General features: G+C 32.2%; 2 protein-coding genes across 3 annotated transcripts; one reads left to right on the top strand and one right to left on the bottom strand.

Moving 5' to 3' along the window:
- Window positions 1-251: 251 nt before the first annotated feature.
- LOC127727261 (uncharacterized) lies at window positions 252-2,398 on the bottom strand. The gene is made up of 2 exons (XM_052234753.1): window positions 1,872-2,398; window positions 252-1,369 (listed from the first exon to the last, which is right to left on the bottom strand). The coding sequence occupies exons 1-2, from the start codon at window positions 2,248-2,250 to the stop codon at window positions 957-959; spliced, it is 792 nt and encodes a 263-aa protein (XP_052090713.1). The 5' UTR covers window positions 2,251-2,398; the 3' UTR covers window positions 252-956.
- Window positions 2,399-5,512: 3,114 nt separating this feature from the next.
- Window positions 5,513-16,754, top strand: LOC127727257 (serine/threonine-protein kinase Nek4-like). Of its 2 annotated transcripts, XM_052234745.1 has the most exons (11): window positions 5,514-5,820; window positions 6,560-6,835; window positions 10,089-10,189; window positions 10,832-10,931; window positions 11,286-11,393; window positions 12,060-12,240; window positions 12,453-12,500; window positions 12,956-13,012; window positions 13,220-13,310; window positions 14,899-14,998; window positions 15,365-16,754. In XM_052234745.1, exons 1-11 carry the CDS (start codon window positions 5,686-5,688, stop codon window positions 15,509-15,511), a joined length of 1,344 nt encoding a protein of 447 aa, XP_052090705.1. In that variant the 5' UTR covers window positions 5,514-5,685; the 3' UTR covers window positions 15,512-16,754. The 2 variants fall into 2 exon arrangements, with proteins under 2 accessions (XP_052090706.1, XP_052090705.1); XM_052234746.1 differs by lacking the exon at window positions 12,956-13,012 and having other exon boundaries at window positions 5,513-5,820.
- The last annotated feature ends 528 nt before the right edge of the window (window positions 16,755-17,282 follow it).

The raw sequence follows: 17,282 nt of genomic DNA, 5'->3' as shown, positions 1-17,282 counted from the left end.
GATAATTAATCTATAATGAATAATCTTCACAACTTAATCAATATAAGCATGAAATTTATCTGAATTTTTATAATCAAACACACTTATCTGCCATCATAGGCTTGATTTATTGTATGGAATATTCCTGTAGTAATAACTAAAATAATCTCAAGACGATGTTTTACAAGCAGATTGTATATGATGGCTTTTGCACATTAAGTCTAGAGTTTTATATAGGTGCATGCATTTTGTAGTGGAAAATACCTCTGGAGCAGTTTCAAATAATTTTATTTGACAAGACTCAAATTACATAATAAAACTATTATATCATGCCACAAACTATAAGTAATATGGGTATTTTGTAGTTTGATTGATTATTGCTTGCTGAATATCCAGTGGCAAATATTACATGCATATTCATGACGAGGACAAATAGATAGACTCTGCACAGTGGGTCAATCAGGTTGATGGGCAGGAATTTGGATATGGGCAAAGGATTCTTTTGAACAGGTTACCCACAGATCCCCTTTAAAGAATTGTTGCAAGTGTTCTTTAATGTTAAGTGAGCCAGATAATGGTCCCTTTTTGACTTAACGTTGCTGCAAATTTATTCATCCTGCACAGACAAACACATCTCTTAAGGCACCAACAATTGATCTTTTGTGGGGGATTGAGTAGGGTTTAAATCATTTGTTTGATTATCAATTTCTTGAAAATCGTCCTTTTTAATACATTTGGAAAGTAGAAAAAAAATTGCTATTGAAAATTAGTACAATAAAAGTAACTATTTTATATAGAAATTTTGATGTGTGTTATTGAAAAGTTTTTTTTTGTCCTTTAGAATATAAATTCTGCAAAATCAGGAGGTTTATGGAGTTTGTATATTGTTTCTTAGGTAATAGACTGTAATTCAGTTTATTTTTGGTTTGGGAGAGGGAAAGAGGGTTAAACATTTGAAATCTGGTTGTAAGCCCATGCTACTTTTTGTTGTTCATTTCAAGTGTCATCTTTTCAAGGGCGCTTCTAGCTTTTACAAAGTTTATAGAGTAAGCATCCATTTCCAATGATTCCGAGAATCTATTGATAATATCATTTACAAAAGCAGTGCCTCCATTTTTCTCCTGCCATTTCAACAGAATGAGAAAACGAGCAATTGTCAAACTACCACGAGCTTGTTTGATCATCTGGTCCAATTCTGTTGAACTCAGCCAAAATGCAGTTCTAACAACTTCTAACTTTGTTGGGATAATGGCCTCACTGAAATTCTCTAGGTCTTCTTCAGTAAGTATCTTGTGTTCGATTTGGCGAGGAATTTTACCGACCCACATGTGACTTTCTCCCTCTGATAGTGTAGACACAAAGCTATCTTCAGAATGGTGTAGTTTGCTGTCTGCAATTATATTGACGTGTTTATTGTAACATTAACATTAAAACGGTAAAGAAAACATATAGAACTTGGCAATTTGTAGGGCCATTTATAAGTTTTCTCCTATATTGATTTCTTCATATTTGACAACTCGCAAAGTAATTTTTGACATAAAACTTTAACATATTGTATTTGATACATTTTAGTTAACACGTACCTCGGTTTGATTGGGGGAAATATAAGTACATGTATAACATCGATTGGTTGTAGCCAGGTGTATGTCTGATGCATAAGTGTAATTCATTTACCCTTTAGCTTTCATGTTTTGCAAATTTGGTGAATCCGTTTTTATTTGGGTGTTTTGTTTCATGAATTATTTCATGTTAATCTTTACATGTTGTTAGGATGTCGTCTCATTGACTCATTGCACATCGATTTTTATTTATATTTAGAATTAATGAAATTTAGGTTTTAAATAACTAACAACAGGTAATATTCTTTGCCATTCTATTTCTTTTATACTTACTCTGAACTGGCTTTGGCTGTTTGTGTGTTTTCATAATAATTTTGATTTCGTCTTCAGCATTTTCTATGATCTGTACATACTGCTGATCAAATTCCCTTAGTATTTTCTTCAAGGCGCCATACTTTCCGACCTCAACAAAATGGAGCTTTTCTAAAGATTCAAAAATATCTATGAAGTTCTGAGCTTTCTTAGACAACATTGATACCATGTACGGAACCAGTCGTCGGATTATTGCATCATATCGCACTTTGTTAACGGACGGGTCGATCACATTACTTAACTCTGCCAAAAGTCTTAGATGGGCCTCTTTAGCTGCAGTTGGATAGTTTTTTCGTGGATCATTAGAATCTCTGTAGTAGTTCCTTGCTGTAACATTCATTTCAAACACGTCCGATTTTAAGTTAAGCGGGTATTTTTGTATTTTGATTGGTAAATAAAAATGTCTGATGTCTATTAAAAGTGTTTGTAAGGACTGACATATGGTAGAATAAGTAGATATCACTGGTTTTAAACCAAAGAGTTACATACCATGCAATAATTTTTAACACTTTCGATTCAATTGTCTTTGATATTTAAGAAATTATTAAATGTGAAACATAAACAAAAGAATCAAACGCCATAAAACTTTACTAAATACATATGTAAGCTTGACTTATTGTCCTACATTTTACACTTACGAAATGTTTTATAATAAGAAAGAATGCGGTATATTTTAGGACAAGGATGTAGTTCTTGAACCTTTGAGAAACCCTCTTAGATATGTTCACGGACTTTGAATTTAAGAATTTTAAATTGTAGCTTCATTGAAGAACAAATAACAGCGTTGACGGCCAATTTAGCCTTCTGTCAAATATTATGCAACCAATTGATCTAGTCGGATCTTATTACTTAATTTTTTTATTAAATAAACGGAAAATACTGCGTTCAATTATAGTAAATTGTGTCATGATTTCCCCAAAAAAATCTTTGCAATTGGAACAAATATCGCGTTAGAACAGAGGCGGCACATACCAAAGGGATATTTAAGTTCATACGTCGAAGACAAACTGACAACACCATGGCAAATAATGAAACAAAATACTAACAATGAACACTGCCCTTTCCTGGATCTTGATATCTATATCTTTAACGGGAAGCTTAAAACCAAAATTTATGATAAAAGAGATGATTTTTCATTTCGTATTGTTAATTATCCATTTTAAGATGATGACGTTCCCTTGTCACCATCTTATGGTGTTTAATATATATCTCAACTTGTTCGATTCGCTCGTGTATGTAACAACGTATTTGATTTTAACGAAAGAAACCTCTGTATTACTGAAAAATTATTACACTAGGGTTTTTGATATCACAAACTAGTCAAAACATTTACTAAATTTTATCATCGGTACAAGGACATCATTGGTAAATATAAATCAACATGCAGACATCTTATACGTTCAGGTATTTCACATCCAATCTTTTATGGTAATATTCTATACAAAGCACAAAAATGTCGACATTCACCTCAAAAGCTAACAAAACCTTTAAACAGATTTATTCAGAAGGGATATAGTTACGATACTGTTGTCAGGTCATTAAAGATGGCATTTTTTGGTATTAATATTGATTCATTCATAGGGCCTTTGCATCGGAAATAAACACATTAATTCTAAAACCAGTTGTTGGCATGATACGGGTTATGTATTTTATGATGGTATGATACTAAACCCCTAACGGGAGGGATTGTGCTTGATTTTCATATGATGAATACATAATCTTTCAATCAGTTTAATTAAGGTCTGGAGCTGGCATGTCAGTAACTGCTAGTAGTCCTTTGTTAATTTATGTATCATTCAATTTGTCATTTTGCTTAGTTTCTTTTGTTACCTATTCTGACATCGGACTCGGACTTCTTTTGAACTGAGTTTTACTGTGCGTATTGCTGTGTGTTTGTTTATTCTACATTGGCTAGAGGTATAGGGGGAGCTAGGGTTGAGAACTCATGCGTGTTTAACCCTGCCGCATTTTTGCGCCTTTCCCAAGTCAGGAGCCTCTGGCCTTTGTTAGTCTTGTATGTTTTTTTTAATTTCAGTTCATTTATATGTTTTGGAGTTACGTCCATTTTCATTGAACTAGTACACATTTTTGTGTAGGGGCCAGCTGAAGCCCGTTTCCGGGTGCGGGATTTTCTCGCTGTGTTGAAGACCCATTGATGGCCTTCAGCTTTTTTCTGCTCTTTGGTCGGGTTGTTGTCTCTTTGACACATTCCCCATTTCCATTCTCAATTTTAAAAGTCTACAAAACACAACATAGAAAACCAAAGACCGAGCAACACGAACCCCAACAAAAACCGGTGGTGATATCAGTTGCTTTGGAAGGGTTAGCAGATCCTGCTCCACATGTGGCACCCGTCGTGTTGCTCGTGTAAGAACACATTCGGTAATAAGTCTCATTCAAAGGTTTATTTATGATGTAGTATGACGGGTATGCGATTCGTTGGATTCTCCAAAATCAAATTGTATGTCGCACAAGGCTTTTCATTATGCCAACTAAAATTCAAAACTTATTATTATTCAGCTGATGTTGTAGTCTCTACATAACCCTACCATTGAAGGGAATCAGGTAAACTCAAATAAAAGTATCTGTTCATTTGGTTGTGTATCATATTTTACAAGTTATGAGAGCATTATTAATTTTTTTTTTGTTCCATTTTACCATTCTTTTATCGTACGGGTCAGTACTATTAAAATTTATAATTTCCCTCTTTAGCCGAAAAGAATTCCTCACGATATCTTTATACACGCTTTTAACTTGACGTAATGCATAGAATAGCTTTTTCATTGGGTTTATCATAGCAAAAGTAGAGAGACGCATAGGATTTGTCTTTTTACTACAATGAATTTAAATCCACAAGTACACAAGGAAACACTTGACAAACATTTTTTATGATAATTTGAATATTCAGAAACATATATATGAAGAAAACCTATTATTATATACACTCATTAGATTTATCTGTTCATTCATGATTTATCATAATCTCCGGAGATTACATTCCCTTCTGACAATTACTTGTAATGTCGCTTACAAAGCAATCAAATATAAAAATTGAACTTAATTTGTTGATTTGACCATTTGGTTTTGTGGCGTTTATTCTGTCGTCTCTACTGAACAATAATAATGTTATCTACATCTTGGGCTATTTCGATATGAATAAAAGGGAATGTTGTGTATAGGTCGACAACGCAACACGACAATTTAACCAAAAAATATAAAGACATCTGAAATTTCACAAGATGTAGACGTTTGTTCACTGTAGGATACTTATGACATGTCTTGTCTTGGCTAACGCGTTGATAGATTCCAATTGTGTACTTTCCGTGTTAATACAGCACCATTCCTTCACATGGAGCACATATATAGTTTCGCAGTTGAGACCACAAATCCGCCACCCTCCCAACGATCATCACCGAATATCGCCGAGTCGGATTTCTGCTTATCACGATTAACTAGAAAACATATTTTGTATATTGTATGCAATCCGTATTGATTATGACTATTTCACAACCGAACCAAAGAATTGCATTTTAAATTGAAAAATTACCTGAAGTAAAAATTGTTTTTCCGAAAACCCGATTTAAATTCCAAAGAGTCTAAATTTAGATATAGAAATCGGGGATATTGACGTTTTAATTATTGGCATAAACTGTTCAGGTATAAAATCTATATTTATCTACCAAAAAGGAAGTTATAGTATACAGTATATTTGGAAATGTTCCATCCTTTGTGACTAACTTTGAAAACATCAGTTTGTTTGAATACATTGTACAAAATGGATGCACAAAATATAATTGGTAAAAACTGTGGTGAATTTACTGTAGAGAAACATATTGGGAAAGGCACGTTCGGACAAGTGTATCTAGTTACCAGAACTGATCAGATCCCATCAAGGACAGGGTCATTTCAGGTCAGTGTGTATTTTGTCTTAAAAGATATTGCTCAATATTTTTGTCTTTTTTTCATATTGTCATACAAGCAATTTCCAAAATGTGAAAGACAGGAAACTAAAAATTAATAAAACAGTTGCCATCAGCGCTAACACCTATCTGTTTTATTTCGTTCTTTGTTTTTTCATTACTCGAGTATGCTGCGGTTTTATCTTTCAGACCCCATAGAGAGTTGAATAATTTTGTCAACATATATTTCACTCAATGACGGCCTTGTTGTTTTGAAATTTAAACGGATAAATAATATAAGTTTCTTTCTTTAAATCTGATAAAGCGTAACTGATTTTATCATCAGATTTTTCAATAGACTTTTAAGATGTGTGCAGCAATATAAAATTAAAGTTTATTTGATGCGTGCATGATTGCACTGACATCTCAGATTTCAACTGAACTTCATAATCAGCGCGAAAAAATAAATAAAAACGGGTCAAAACTTTTGCTTAATTTTATGTTTGCGACAACATTAAGTAAGAAATAGTTTTGACACGTTTCGATTGATTTGCTTCAAAGATGAACAACAGTATGCAACAAATAATATCGAAACAGCCGGAAGCCCTGGTTCCAAAATCCTAATGAGGTTTTTTTAAATAATTTTCTCTCTCCTTATGTCATTTCATATTTTTTTAATTTATTTTATATATCTTAAACCTTAAATCTTGACTTTTGGTATTTTGTATTTTATTTTTTTTTGTTTTTCAGCCCACAAACTATGCTATGAAAGTAATCAATTTAAGCAGAGCTAACAGACGAGAGCAAGAACTTTTAGACCGAGAAACTCAAATACTGTCTGACCTCAAACGGTTCAAACATGAGAACATAGTTCATTACGTAGAGTGCTTTCGCCAAGGAGATAGTGCTTACATAATTATGGAGTATTGTGAGCGTGGTACTTTATATGAGTATATCCGACAAAACAAAGTCGTTTCAGAATATATGTTTGTAGAATTTGTCAGACAGATGGCATCTGGATTAGAAGTAAGAAATGTTATTTTATTTCCTACTGAAAAACAAAACAGTCCAATATACTAATGATATTCTATCCCAGGAATAGATTACCGTAGCTGTATTTGCAAAATTTGTCAGATTCTTTTGGTCCTCAATGCTCAACTTCGTACTTGATTTGGCCTTATAACTTTTTTATTCGAGCGTCACTGATGAGTCTTTTGTAGACGAAACGCGTGTCTGGCGTACAAAATTATAAGCCTAATGTCTTTGACGATTTTTTTTTTGTCACCGCAAAGCTTCAATAATATGTTTGATGATTGATTGATTGTTGGTTGCTTAACGTCCAGTGGTAATCAATAAGATGAATAACGACGTGAAATATGTGATACAATCATCAGGGTCATTTAAAGATGTGGTGTGTTTGTCAATGAGACAACTATCCACCGAAGTCTTAAAGGACAAGGATGTGAAGAGCTACTGATACCTTCAATAATGAACTCTTGCTGTATAGGGGCCCGATGATAAAAAATGTGAAACAATTCAAAAGAAAAGACCAATGCCCTGTTATAACAAACAAAAAATGAACCAAGTTTTAAAAAAAGTACAGTACAAAGAAATGACAAATTTCCCACAAATCTGTTTGATTCAGAGGTCAAAATAGGAAGGATGACGAAGCCTAGCTGCATTTAAATATTAAAGTTTTATCATCATTTTCACATAAGCCCATAAATGCGAGAGCGTTAATAATCTTCATTCCAAGAATACCACCTATAGACTCTCTAATATTCAAATGCAACAAGGTTTCGGCACATTTCTTAGTTGATATTTGTATCATTATACCGTTTTACCTTAAGTAATACTAATATTTTAATAAATTAAAAAAAAAATCATAGAAGGACGTTTTAAACTAAATTGGATTAGTTAGTACCTTAACGATAATTTGTAAAGCTTTAATGTTTACGATTAAATCTTACTTTTGTTTTGGCAGAAGTAAATGGGAAATTTGCGAAAGTTTATTTGACATGAGCATTCTTTTCTGATACTGATCCTTCCAAGTCCCAGATCGTACCATGTATTGCAAATATTTAAATGAATACGTCTTATTACAGTAGTCCCATTCAGAGCACGTATAAAGTAATTGAAGCATTTCGTTCCAGTCAGAACAACCGATAATATGTCACCAGTATTATCATGTGCATTTCACTATAAAATTACTAGCTATAAAATCAATATACTATTTGTATACAGTTTAAAACAGATGAATTGCATTTAAATTGTAAAAAGATAACAAAATATATATATATATTTGTCATTCAGACCTATCTAATGACATGTATGTCTATATTGATGTCTTCAGGGCCCGTATGAAGTAGTTGAAGCATCTAGTCCCAGTCAGAACAACAGATAATATGTCACCAGTATTATCATGTACATTACGCTATAAAATTACAAGCTATAAAATCAATATACTATTTGTATATATAATAGTTTACAATTGATGAATTGCATTTAGATTATAAAAAGATAAAATATGTGTTTTTAATATGATTTATTTGGTCTTGTTAATCATTCAGAAATAACTAATGACATGTACTTCTGTATTGATGTCTTCACGTTCTGTCATTCAGCCATATCAGTAGTGGATCCAGGGGGGGGGGTCCGGTGGTTGGAACCCCCCTTTTTTTGACGATCAATGCATTAATTTTGAATGGGGACATATAGTTGGAACCCCCCATTTATCCTGGGTTGGGACCCCCCCCCCCCTTTTAAAAAATGGCTGGATCCGCCCCTGCATATCTAATGACATGTATTTCTGTATCGATGTCTTCACGTTCTATTATTCAGCCATATCTAATGACATGTATTTCTGTATTGATGTCTTCACGTTATATTATTCAGCCATATCTAATGACATGTATTTCTGTATTGATGTCTTCACGTTCTATTATTCAGCCATATCAAATGACATGTATTTTTGTATTGATGTCTTCACGTTCTATTATTCAGCCATATCTAATGACATGTATTTCTGTATTGATGTCTTCACGTTCTATTATTCAGCCATATCTAATGACATGTATTTCTGTATCGATGTCTTCACGTTCTATTATTCAGCCATATCTAATGACATGTATTTCTGTATCGATGTCTTCACGTTTTATTATTCAGCCATATCTAATGACATGTATTTCTGTATCGATGTCTTCACGTTTTATTATTCAGCCATATCTAATGACATGTATTTCTGTATCGATGTCTTAGCCCTATCTAATGACATGTATTTCTGTATCGATGTCTTCACGTTCTATTATTCAGCCATATCTAATGACATGTATTTCTGTATCGATGTCTTCACGTTCTATTATTCAGCCATATCTAATGACATGTATTTCTGTATCGATGTCTTCACGTTCTATTATTCAGCCATATCTAATGACATGTATTTCTGTATCGATGTCTTCACGTTCTATTATTCAGCCATATCTAATGACATGTATTTCTGTATCGATGTCTTCACATTCTATTATTCAGCCATATCTAATGACATGTATTTCTGTATTGATGTCTTCAGTCACGTTCTGTGCATCATTATCCTTCTTGATCAAATTTACATTTTTGTAGACGGTAAATTATATAACTACATTGGAATGTTTAAAAGATTGTGATCCTAGGATTTAGTAGGCTTACAATTTTTCATTTGCATTGGTTGTAGAACTCCCAAAATGTATTATTACCCCAAACTATTTTTTTCAGTTACATTATGAGAATGTCGCTTTGTTGGCACCTTTTTAAGTGAAATCGGATTTTTATTTTCATTTCATTTAAGTCACAGGTTTTATCTAGATGAGCAACTACATATACATATATCATGACGACATAAGATACACACTTGGTCTCGCATTATATTATGAGCAGGAACTGCTGACCCTTCCGGAGTACCTGAGTTCACCTACGGTCAATGATCTCGGCTTTACGGTTTTCTGTGTTGTTTGTAAAAATGTGTTGTTTGTCTTTCCGTCGTTATTATGTTTGGCCATGGCGTTGTCTATTATTATTTGACTTTTGATGTTTTGACAGCCCTTTGATATTTTCTACTATTCATTGGATTGCGTCTGAATATCGTCTTTAGTCGGGTATTTGCATCATGCTATAAAAGTATCTTTTTGTTTAGTTATTGTAACAAAGGAGCTGTAATATGATTCTAAAGTTGAAAATATTTTAAAAACAAGTTTTGTCTGCGTGTTGTAACAGTTCTTTTAAATTAAATTATTGTAAATTTCAGTTTCTACACAGTAAAAACGTGTTACACAGAGACGTAAAAAGTAAAAACATTTTATTGACTGCTCATAACGACGTCAAGATTGCAGATTTCGGCGTAGCAAGGTGAGTAGACTTTAGTTTATCATTGCCATCCACTTGATCGATATGATAAAGAGTTCGTTTCCGTTTTGCCTACTAGATTACTTCTTTGTATTGATTTTCCTTTATTTTTCTTTCAATCACCAAATAATATTCCGTCTGTTTCTTTCAAATGTCGGAATGAAAAAAAATCGTGTGCGCAGTCATATTGCGCATTGACAAACACATCTGTTTGCTAGCCTACATTTAATAGATGTGAAACGGCTAATAACACAAGTTATCTATGCTTACACTAATAACCGAATTTATGCTCAATCATAAATTCTATTATTTCAATGAACTGCAATTATGCGAAGCATCCATTTGTGCTGCAGATCAGGAAGTCAAGGAGAAATAAACGAACACGTCATTTTTTATTTGCACGTTTTCTACTTTTCGATATTTGCATTTTCATTTTAAAAGCAAACAAAAAATGTTATTAATTGCATCTAACCTGTCAAAAATCAATTATATTACAATGTAAAAGAGTTACGTTGAAATAATGCCATATAAAAATACGAAATATATTATTGTACTTGTAACAGTTTATTATGTAGGTTGATGCTTTGTAATAAATCGTATTTAAATATGCTGTTACGACATCTTAATTCCATTTATATTTTTCAGAGAGATTCCAGTGGCGGCTCCTGGTAAAATGTCTGTATTTATCGGCAGTCCACAATACATGAGTCCAGAGATGTTGGCAAAGAAACCGTATGACGAAAAGGTAGAGATTCGCTTGGACTAGTAAAAATTAAACATACTATATCCCTTTTTAGAGATTGGCATTATTATAGTGTTTGCCTGTATATTCAGCCGAGCCTTGGAATAAATCTATAAATATATTTCGTGCACGTTATTATAGTTCCATGCGTTATTCATAGTGTGTTTAAACCGTGAAATTGGATTTTAATAGTATTGTATAAAAACAAGTAATATGCAAGTTTAAACGCTTTCAATGAAATCAATTTATGATGTGAGTAATTTTAAAATGCGTCCGGAACTTGTTTTTTATTTATTTATTTATTCATTTTTTTGCTTTTTTTCTCTTTTTATCAAATGATTGTTTTGCTTATTTTAGACTGATATCTGGAGTTTAGGGTGTACGTGTTTTGAAATGGGTACCGGTGATTATGCATTTAAAGCAGAAAATATACAACAGATCAGACAACTCGTTGAAAAGAAACAAGTAGGTGTTTGTCACGCGGTGTTTGTCATATCGAAAATACTATATTGATATATATATATAATAACCATAATAACGCATTATAGATATGTTGCCTGACATATACAGTTTTGTGTTGAATATAATCAGACAACTTACTCTTTATTTGTTTAAAATAGTATCCACTTACAAGTTGATAGTCTTGTGAGTACTAAAAGTCTTATCTAAATTTTTATGCACATAGATTTACTTGGGAAGCTTCAGCTTATCTATGCAGGAGACATTTAAAATATGATACAAAGCAATCAAATATAAAGGTCAACTGTTTTTCGGAGTACTTTATTTACAATGTTGACACATAAGAATATTGTGAAAATTAAAACTTTTTTGTAATGTTTTGCTTGTGGTTATAATATTAAATGAAAGCATTCAAATAGTGCGTCTTAAAAAGTTTCAAGGTTACGATTGATTGTTGGTTGCTTAACGTCCAGTGGCAAATATTTCATGCATGTTCTAGACGAATTCAAGGTTAAGCTCTTTGGGGACCGTCTATTGAAACATATCCTGACAATATTACTGTCTTGATTATACCATGGAAGTATTATATTGACTAATATTATCAATATTATACTTCCTTGATTATACATTGCATATTAGCAGACGACATTTTTTAGTTAATTTTGTTTACAGCTGCCACCAATGGAGAACGCTGATTACTGTGACGATGTTAAGTCTATCATTATGTGGATGTTACAAAAAGAATCTGCTAACAGACCGACGGCCAAACAAGTAGCAGAAGTAATAGCTAGTCATAAATGTAAAAATATTGGCACTCACACTGCAGTAGAGTTGTCAAAGGCTGTAGCCAAAGGTACATATATTTACACCCTTTAAGGCTTCTATATCGCAATAATTTCACTTCTGGAACCCCAATTCAAAATATTTTTGAAGAATGTTTTCTTATAAACATAAGGGCAAGTGATAATATAAAGTAATTTTTGGTACTATTTAGTGCTTGACATGTGGTATAGACGTCTATCTATTATTTTCTAGTTCTGATTGACTTTTCTTAACATTTTTCAGTGGCACCAAGGAAAAAGGAACCAAAAACATCGAAGACAAAAACGAACGGTAAGAGTATGAATCAACTGGGTCTTAAATTGCATGAGTATGAAGAATGCATGACGGTTAGATCGTATAATTATATTGTAGATTGTGAAATCTTGAGTTTTTATAAGAAGAAAACCCCTATTTATTATAAAAAGAACTTTTTTAAACAATTGATGGTAAAATCTATACCAAAGTCCGTGCAATGAGAATTTGAAATAGTAAATATTCCAAACGAGTCACATTTATTAATTCTTTGACAGACGCTTTTTTAAAATACGATCTTAAATGAAAAATCCATTGATATTTTTTTTGTAATCTTTTAAGATAATAAAACTTTTGGGTCGTGAAAACTAAAAATCGATATTTTGATGAAATAATATGACGTAAGTTGACACCAATCGAATTTGAAAGCACGAGACTTCTCAAGATTTCAATGTTAGTTTGCATGAATATTTACAGTAGACATTTTCTTGTAGATTCTGGAAGAGAGAGTGGTGTGTTTAGTGAGCAACCATCAGAATGTGGATTAACAGGTTAGTTATTATAGTGATTTATTCGCTTGTCTTTTATATATCAGGAAGCATTTTTCAGAAAAGTTCTATTTAAAATGATCTTGACGTGAATATGACGGTCCCTTCACTCTAGATAACATAATACTATACTACATGACTAATAATACATAATTTTTATGTACAGATGGGGTTTCGACTGATAATTAATATTCATATATTGTACTTTAGATAAGTCTGCAATGGGAGCTACGTATAATGAAGTGTCCAATACACAGAATCAACAGGATTATCTCCAGAAACAGTCAAATAAATATCAGGCGTAAGTAAAAGATACACTGAGTTTGCATTAACAGTCAAATAAATATCCGGCGTACAAATAAAAGATACTCGGAATTTACATAAACAGTCATACAAAAATCAGGAGTGTAAGTAAAAGATACTATAAATTTATACATACAGCGAAACAATGATCAGGCGTAAGTAAAATTTACTCTGAGTTTTCATAAACAATCAAACAAATATCAGGCTTAAGTACAATTAATTCTGAATTTAAACAAACAGTCATATATCCGGCGTAAGTAAAAGATACTCTGAATTTACACAAACAATCAAACAAATATCTGGCGTAAGTAAAAGATGCTCTGAATTTACACAAACAATCAAACAAGTATACCCGGCATACAAGTAAAAAATACGCTGAATTTACATAAACAGTTAAACAAATATCAGGCGTAAGTAAAATAGTTTTCATAAACAGTTTAGAGATTCATAAACATTAAATCATGTTTAAATCGGTCTAACCTGAGACTACTATAGCACAGTAGTCTCAGCTCTAACATAGTGTTGCAGTAAAACCATTTTCTTGGTTATTACTTATCGGCATTAACATCTATCCTTTCGGTACCTGAGGATTGATAGTTTTACACAGGTTTGGAGTCTACGGTTACTAAAACATTTGTCGACAACTATAAGAATGCATAATTTGACAACAGTTGAGAGATTTATAAGTGTACGTTTACTGATATTTATGTCGATACCAACTAAAAGTGACAATATTTCATATGTTGTATAATATTTATGAGTTTAGATGGATTCTCAGACACAAAAGTGAAGAAATGAATGTTTCAGGTTGCTGTATTTGTTGTCTGCATCTATAAATGCTGCCAATATCTATCCTTTTTGATGATACTTGTGTGCCAGCATGAACATTTTATTCTTTTGATGGATAATTTGACACTGTATAAGTCTACGGTTACTTATATTTGTGTCGATAACAATAAAAGGCGACAATATTTCTTTCTTTTTGATGATACTTCTGTGCCAAAGTTTATTGTGTTTATCAAATATAGGTATTATGTGTAGCCAGACAACGAGGGTATTATCAAAAGTGTTTCCTCAAAAAATAATTTTGGGTATTTATAGAAAAACTAATAGCGATGTTTTATCTCAAATTTTTGAGAAAAAGAGGCGAACGATACCAAAGACATATTCAAACTCGTAAGTCTAAAACAAACTGACAACGCCATGAAACAAACAAAAAACGACGAAAAGACAAACAACAGTACACAAAACACAGCATATAAAACTAAAGACCGAGCAACACGAATCCCATCAAAACCAAGGTGCTCCGTTAAGGTAAGCAGATCCTGCTATACAGTCTCATGCAAGTACAAACCCGGTGATAATTCTTATTTGGTAGGTTACATTCGAGGAAAGAGAACGGCATTGTATTTACGACAATTATAACATATCCGTCATTCCCTGTGAAACAGATATTCCATGAATATATACGGAATACGATAACGTTTATTATAAAAAAAAATTATTCACCTCGTATGTAAAGCAAACCAGCATAAAACTATATATCCCTTGTAAACCGCTAAGTTTGAAATATTTTTCATTTGCAGGCAAATAGTTCGATTAATGGGTGGCAACAAAGCAAGTGAACATGTCTCTAAGATTATTAAAGTATGTCGTAAACATCCAACAGATTACGAGAAAATAAAGGTATTATTACTTCTGAAGTCGCTAGCTCAAACTCAATTTTCTGAGATCTACGAGCAATTTTGTTTTACTTGTATATCAAATTATTTCAGTATTGAAATAGTCATTATTCTACCTTATATAATCTAATTCAGAACAGATTATTTTTATATCAATGTTAAAGACAAAAAACGTTTATGTGAAAATGACAAGAAAACTTGACTTCTTCATTCATTTTAAATATATATTAAGCATTGGTAAAATAATAAAATACATTTTGAACAGTTACCATTTGTACTTATCGATACAGCAATCTCTTATGTTAGAAAAATGTATGCGTTGTCGTTCTGAAATGTAAAGACAGTGATATTTTTACTCGATGTTTTTTAGACTGTGGTGAAAAAGTATGTTCGAGAAGACCGTTATGAGAGGGTGTATCCGCTTGTACTAGCATTGAAAGGTGTAGAGGAGGCCATAGCACTACAGGACTCACCCCCATCACACGTAGATTCTAAACCCGATCGAGCAGATACCTAATGTCATAGAAGCTAAGGACAATAATCATTTACACACAAGTTTTATATGCTGTCATGTGACTTGCCAGTGTACAACGTCCTTGGACAATTTGTACGATGATTAAGAAGAGAAAGAAGGAACCCTTGAAGATATAATGAAAAGGAATGGTATAGGAAAATGCATTGCAGGAGTTATGAATATCAATTTCGAGGCCAGTAGGTGTAAGGAATGATATGACATTTTCTCATGTTTTTATTTGTAACCGGTGCTTTTGTCATTTCTTATTTGTTAGAATAGGTTGTCTCCCCACAAGTGGCATTACTTGCAGATTCATTATTAAGCAAAGTTGTCATTTTATACATTTCTTTTTTTTTTTAAATATTTGATATTTACACATGTATTTTACACTTATTCTCTCGTTTGTTTTAAGTCATATGATAGTTTCAATTTGTATAAATAAATGAAAGACTGACAACCAAAGTACCCAGACAGTATGCTGTCTTATAAAAACACTCATTCGTTATTCAGCTTTACTTGAAAGCGTCTGATCACAACTCTGTAAACAATTTTATGCGGTTTTTCTGTTACTAAGTTAACATTATACACGATATGCATTTTATACGCGCGTCTGGCGTATTAAATTTTAATCCTGGTACCTTTGGTTACTATTCAGCAGATCAGGAACACATTCCTTGTTCAATATCTACAAGAAGGTAACATATCTAAAAATGAAAGTTTTCTTTTTGAGTAAGAGTGGCAATGAATTGATGAGAAACAAATCTGGTTCCAGACCCGTTTGATGGGTAATTACAAAAAAACCTCCTTGCTTTTACGTCTCTGCATGTAGATACATACACGAGTGTTGTTGTTTTGGTTTTTTTTTAATTTAAGACTGTTTTTACCAAAACAAGTATTTTTGTTCTTATTCTTTATAGTGATATTAGTTAGTAAACAGCATCATTGACTGTCATAAAATGTGTGTGTGATGTGGAAGAAAGTAAATTGATGTGTGTGTGTGTGTGTTTAAGCATGGAAGTAATATTACTTCCATGGTTTGAGAGAGAGTTATGCATGACCCTAACGATATATGATAAACGATATCATATGCTACAATAATTTTGAATGAATACTTTTACATGGTAAATGTGATAGTCCACTTTAGCTGATTTTACATGATAACTGTGATATTCCATTTTAATTTATATTTTTATTAACTGTGATACTACGATTTATATGTACTTTTTGAATAAAGAGATAGAACTTTTTTTTGTTATTTCGATTACTCGAAGATCTAACCATCATAACTTGACAGAATATTAAATTCACAGTTTAACCAGAGATCGACATATAATACATGTCTCTGGTTTAACATAAGAATAAGAATAAGAATAAGAATTTTATTAGTTTAAAATCCAAACAATAGGATTGTTACTAAATAAACAAACCAATACAAAACCAAAACAAAATAAACAAACAGACAGACAGGCATATTAATGACAAAACGATAGACATTAAACAATACAAACATGTAGCTTTGAAAAAAAAAAGATTATTAATATTAAGTATAATACTATTTTTGACAGCATCCATATGAACCAACAGAAAAGTAATACAGATTTGATCAAAGGTTCATCTTATTTATTCTAATAAATAATAAATCACAGCAATATATTTAAGACATGATCTAAAAAGATAAAAGAGAGACTGTTATATTTACTTGTTTACATCAATAGTAAACATATAGAATACTTATATATCACCCCCAGTTTTCGGTGGGGTTCGTGTTGCTCAG

Source organism: Mytilus californianus, unplaced genomic scaffold (assembly GCF_021869535.1).
Source record: "Mytilus californianus isolate M0D057914Y unplaced genomic scaffold, xbMytCali1.0.p SCAF_19, whole genome shotgun sequence".
Taxonomy (NCBI): domain Eukaryota; kingdom Metazoa; phylum Mollusca; class Bivalvia; order Mytilida; family Mytilidae; genus Mytilus; species Mytilus californianus.
The sequence above is the reverse complement of the archived record's forward strand: the minus strand, read 5'-3'. Positions and strand labels throughout refer to the sequence as shown.

What these genes read in the sequence shown, in the direction of transcription:
- LOC127727257 (XM_052234745.1), top strand. Translation starts at nt 5,686, where the DNA reads ATGGATGCACAAAATATAATTGGTAAAAACTGTGGTGAATTTACTGTA. An exon ending in GTCAAAGGCTGTAGCCAAAG is followed by an intron (nt 12,241 to 12,452) that starts GTACATATATTT and finishes AACATTTTTCAG; the next exon opens with TGGCACCAAGGAAAAAGGAA. An exon ending in ATCAGAATGTGGATTAACAG is followed by an intron (nt 13,013 to 13,219) that starts GTTAGTTATTAT and finishes ATTGTACTTTAG; the next exon opens with ATAAGTCTGCAATGGGAGCT.
- LOC127727261 (XM_052234753.1), bottom strand. Translation starts at nt 2,250, where the DNA reads ATGAATGTTACAGCAAGGAACTACTACAGAGATTCTAATGATCCACGA. An exon ending in ACAGCCAAAGCCAGTTCAGA is followed by an intron (nt 1,370 to 1,871) that starts GTAAGTATAAAA and finishes ATATAATTGCAG; the next exon opens with ACAGCAAACTACACCATTCT.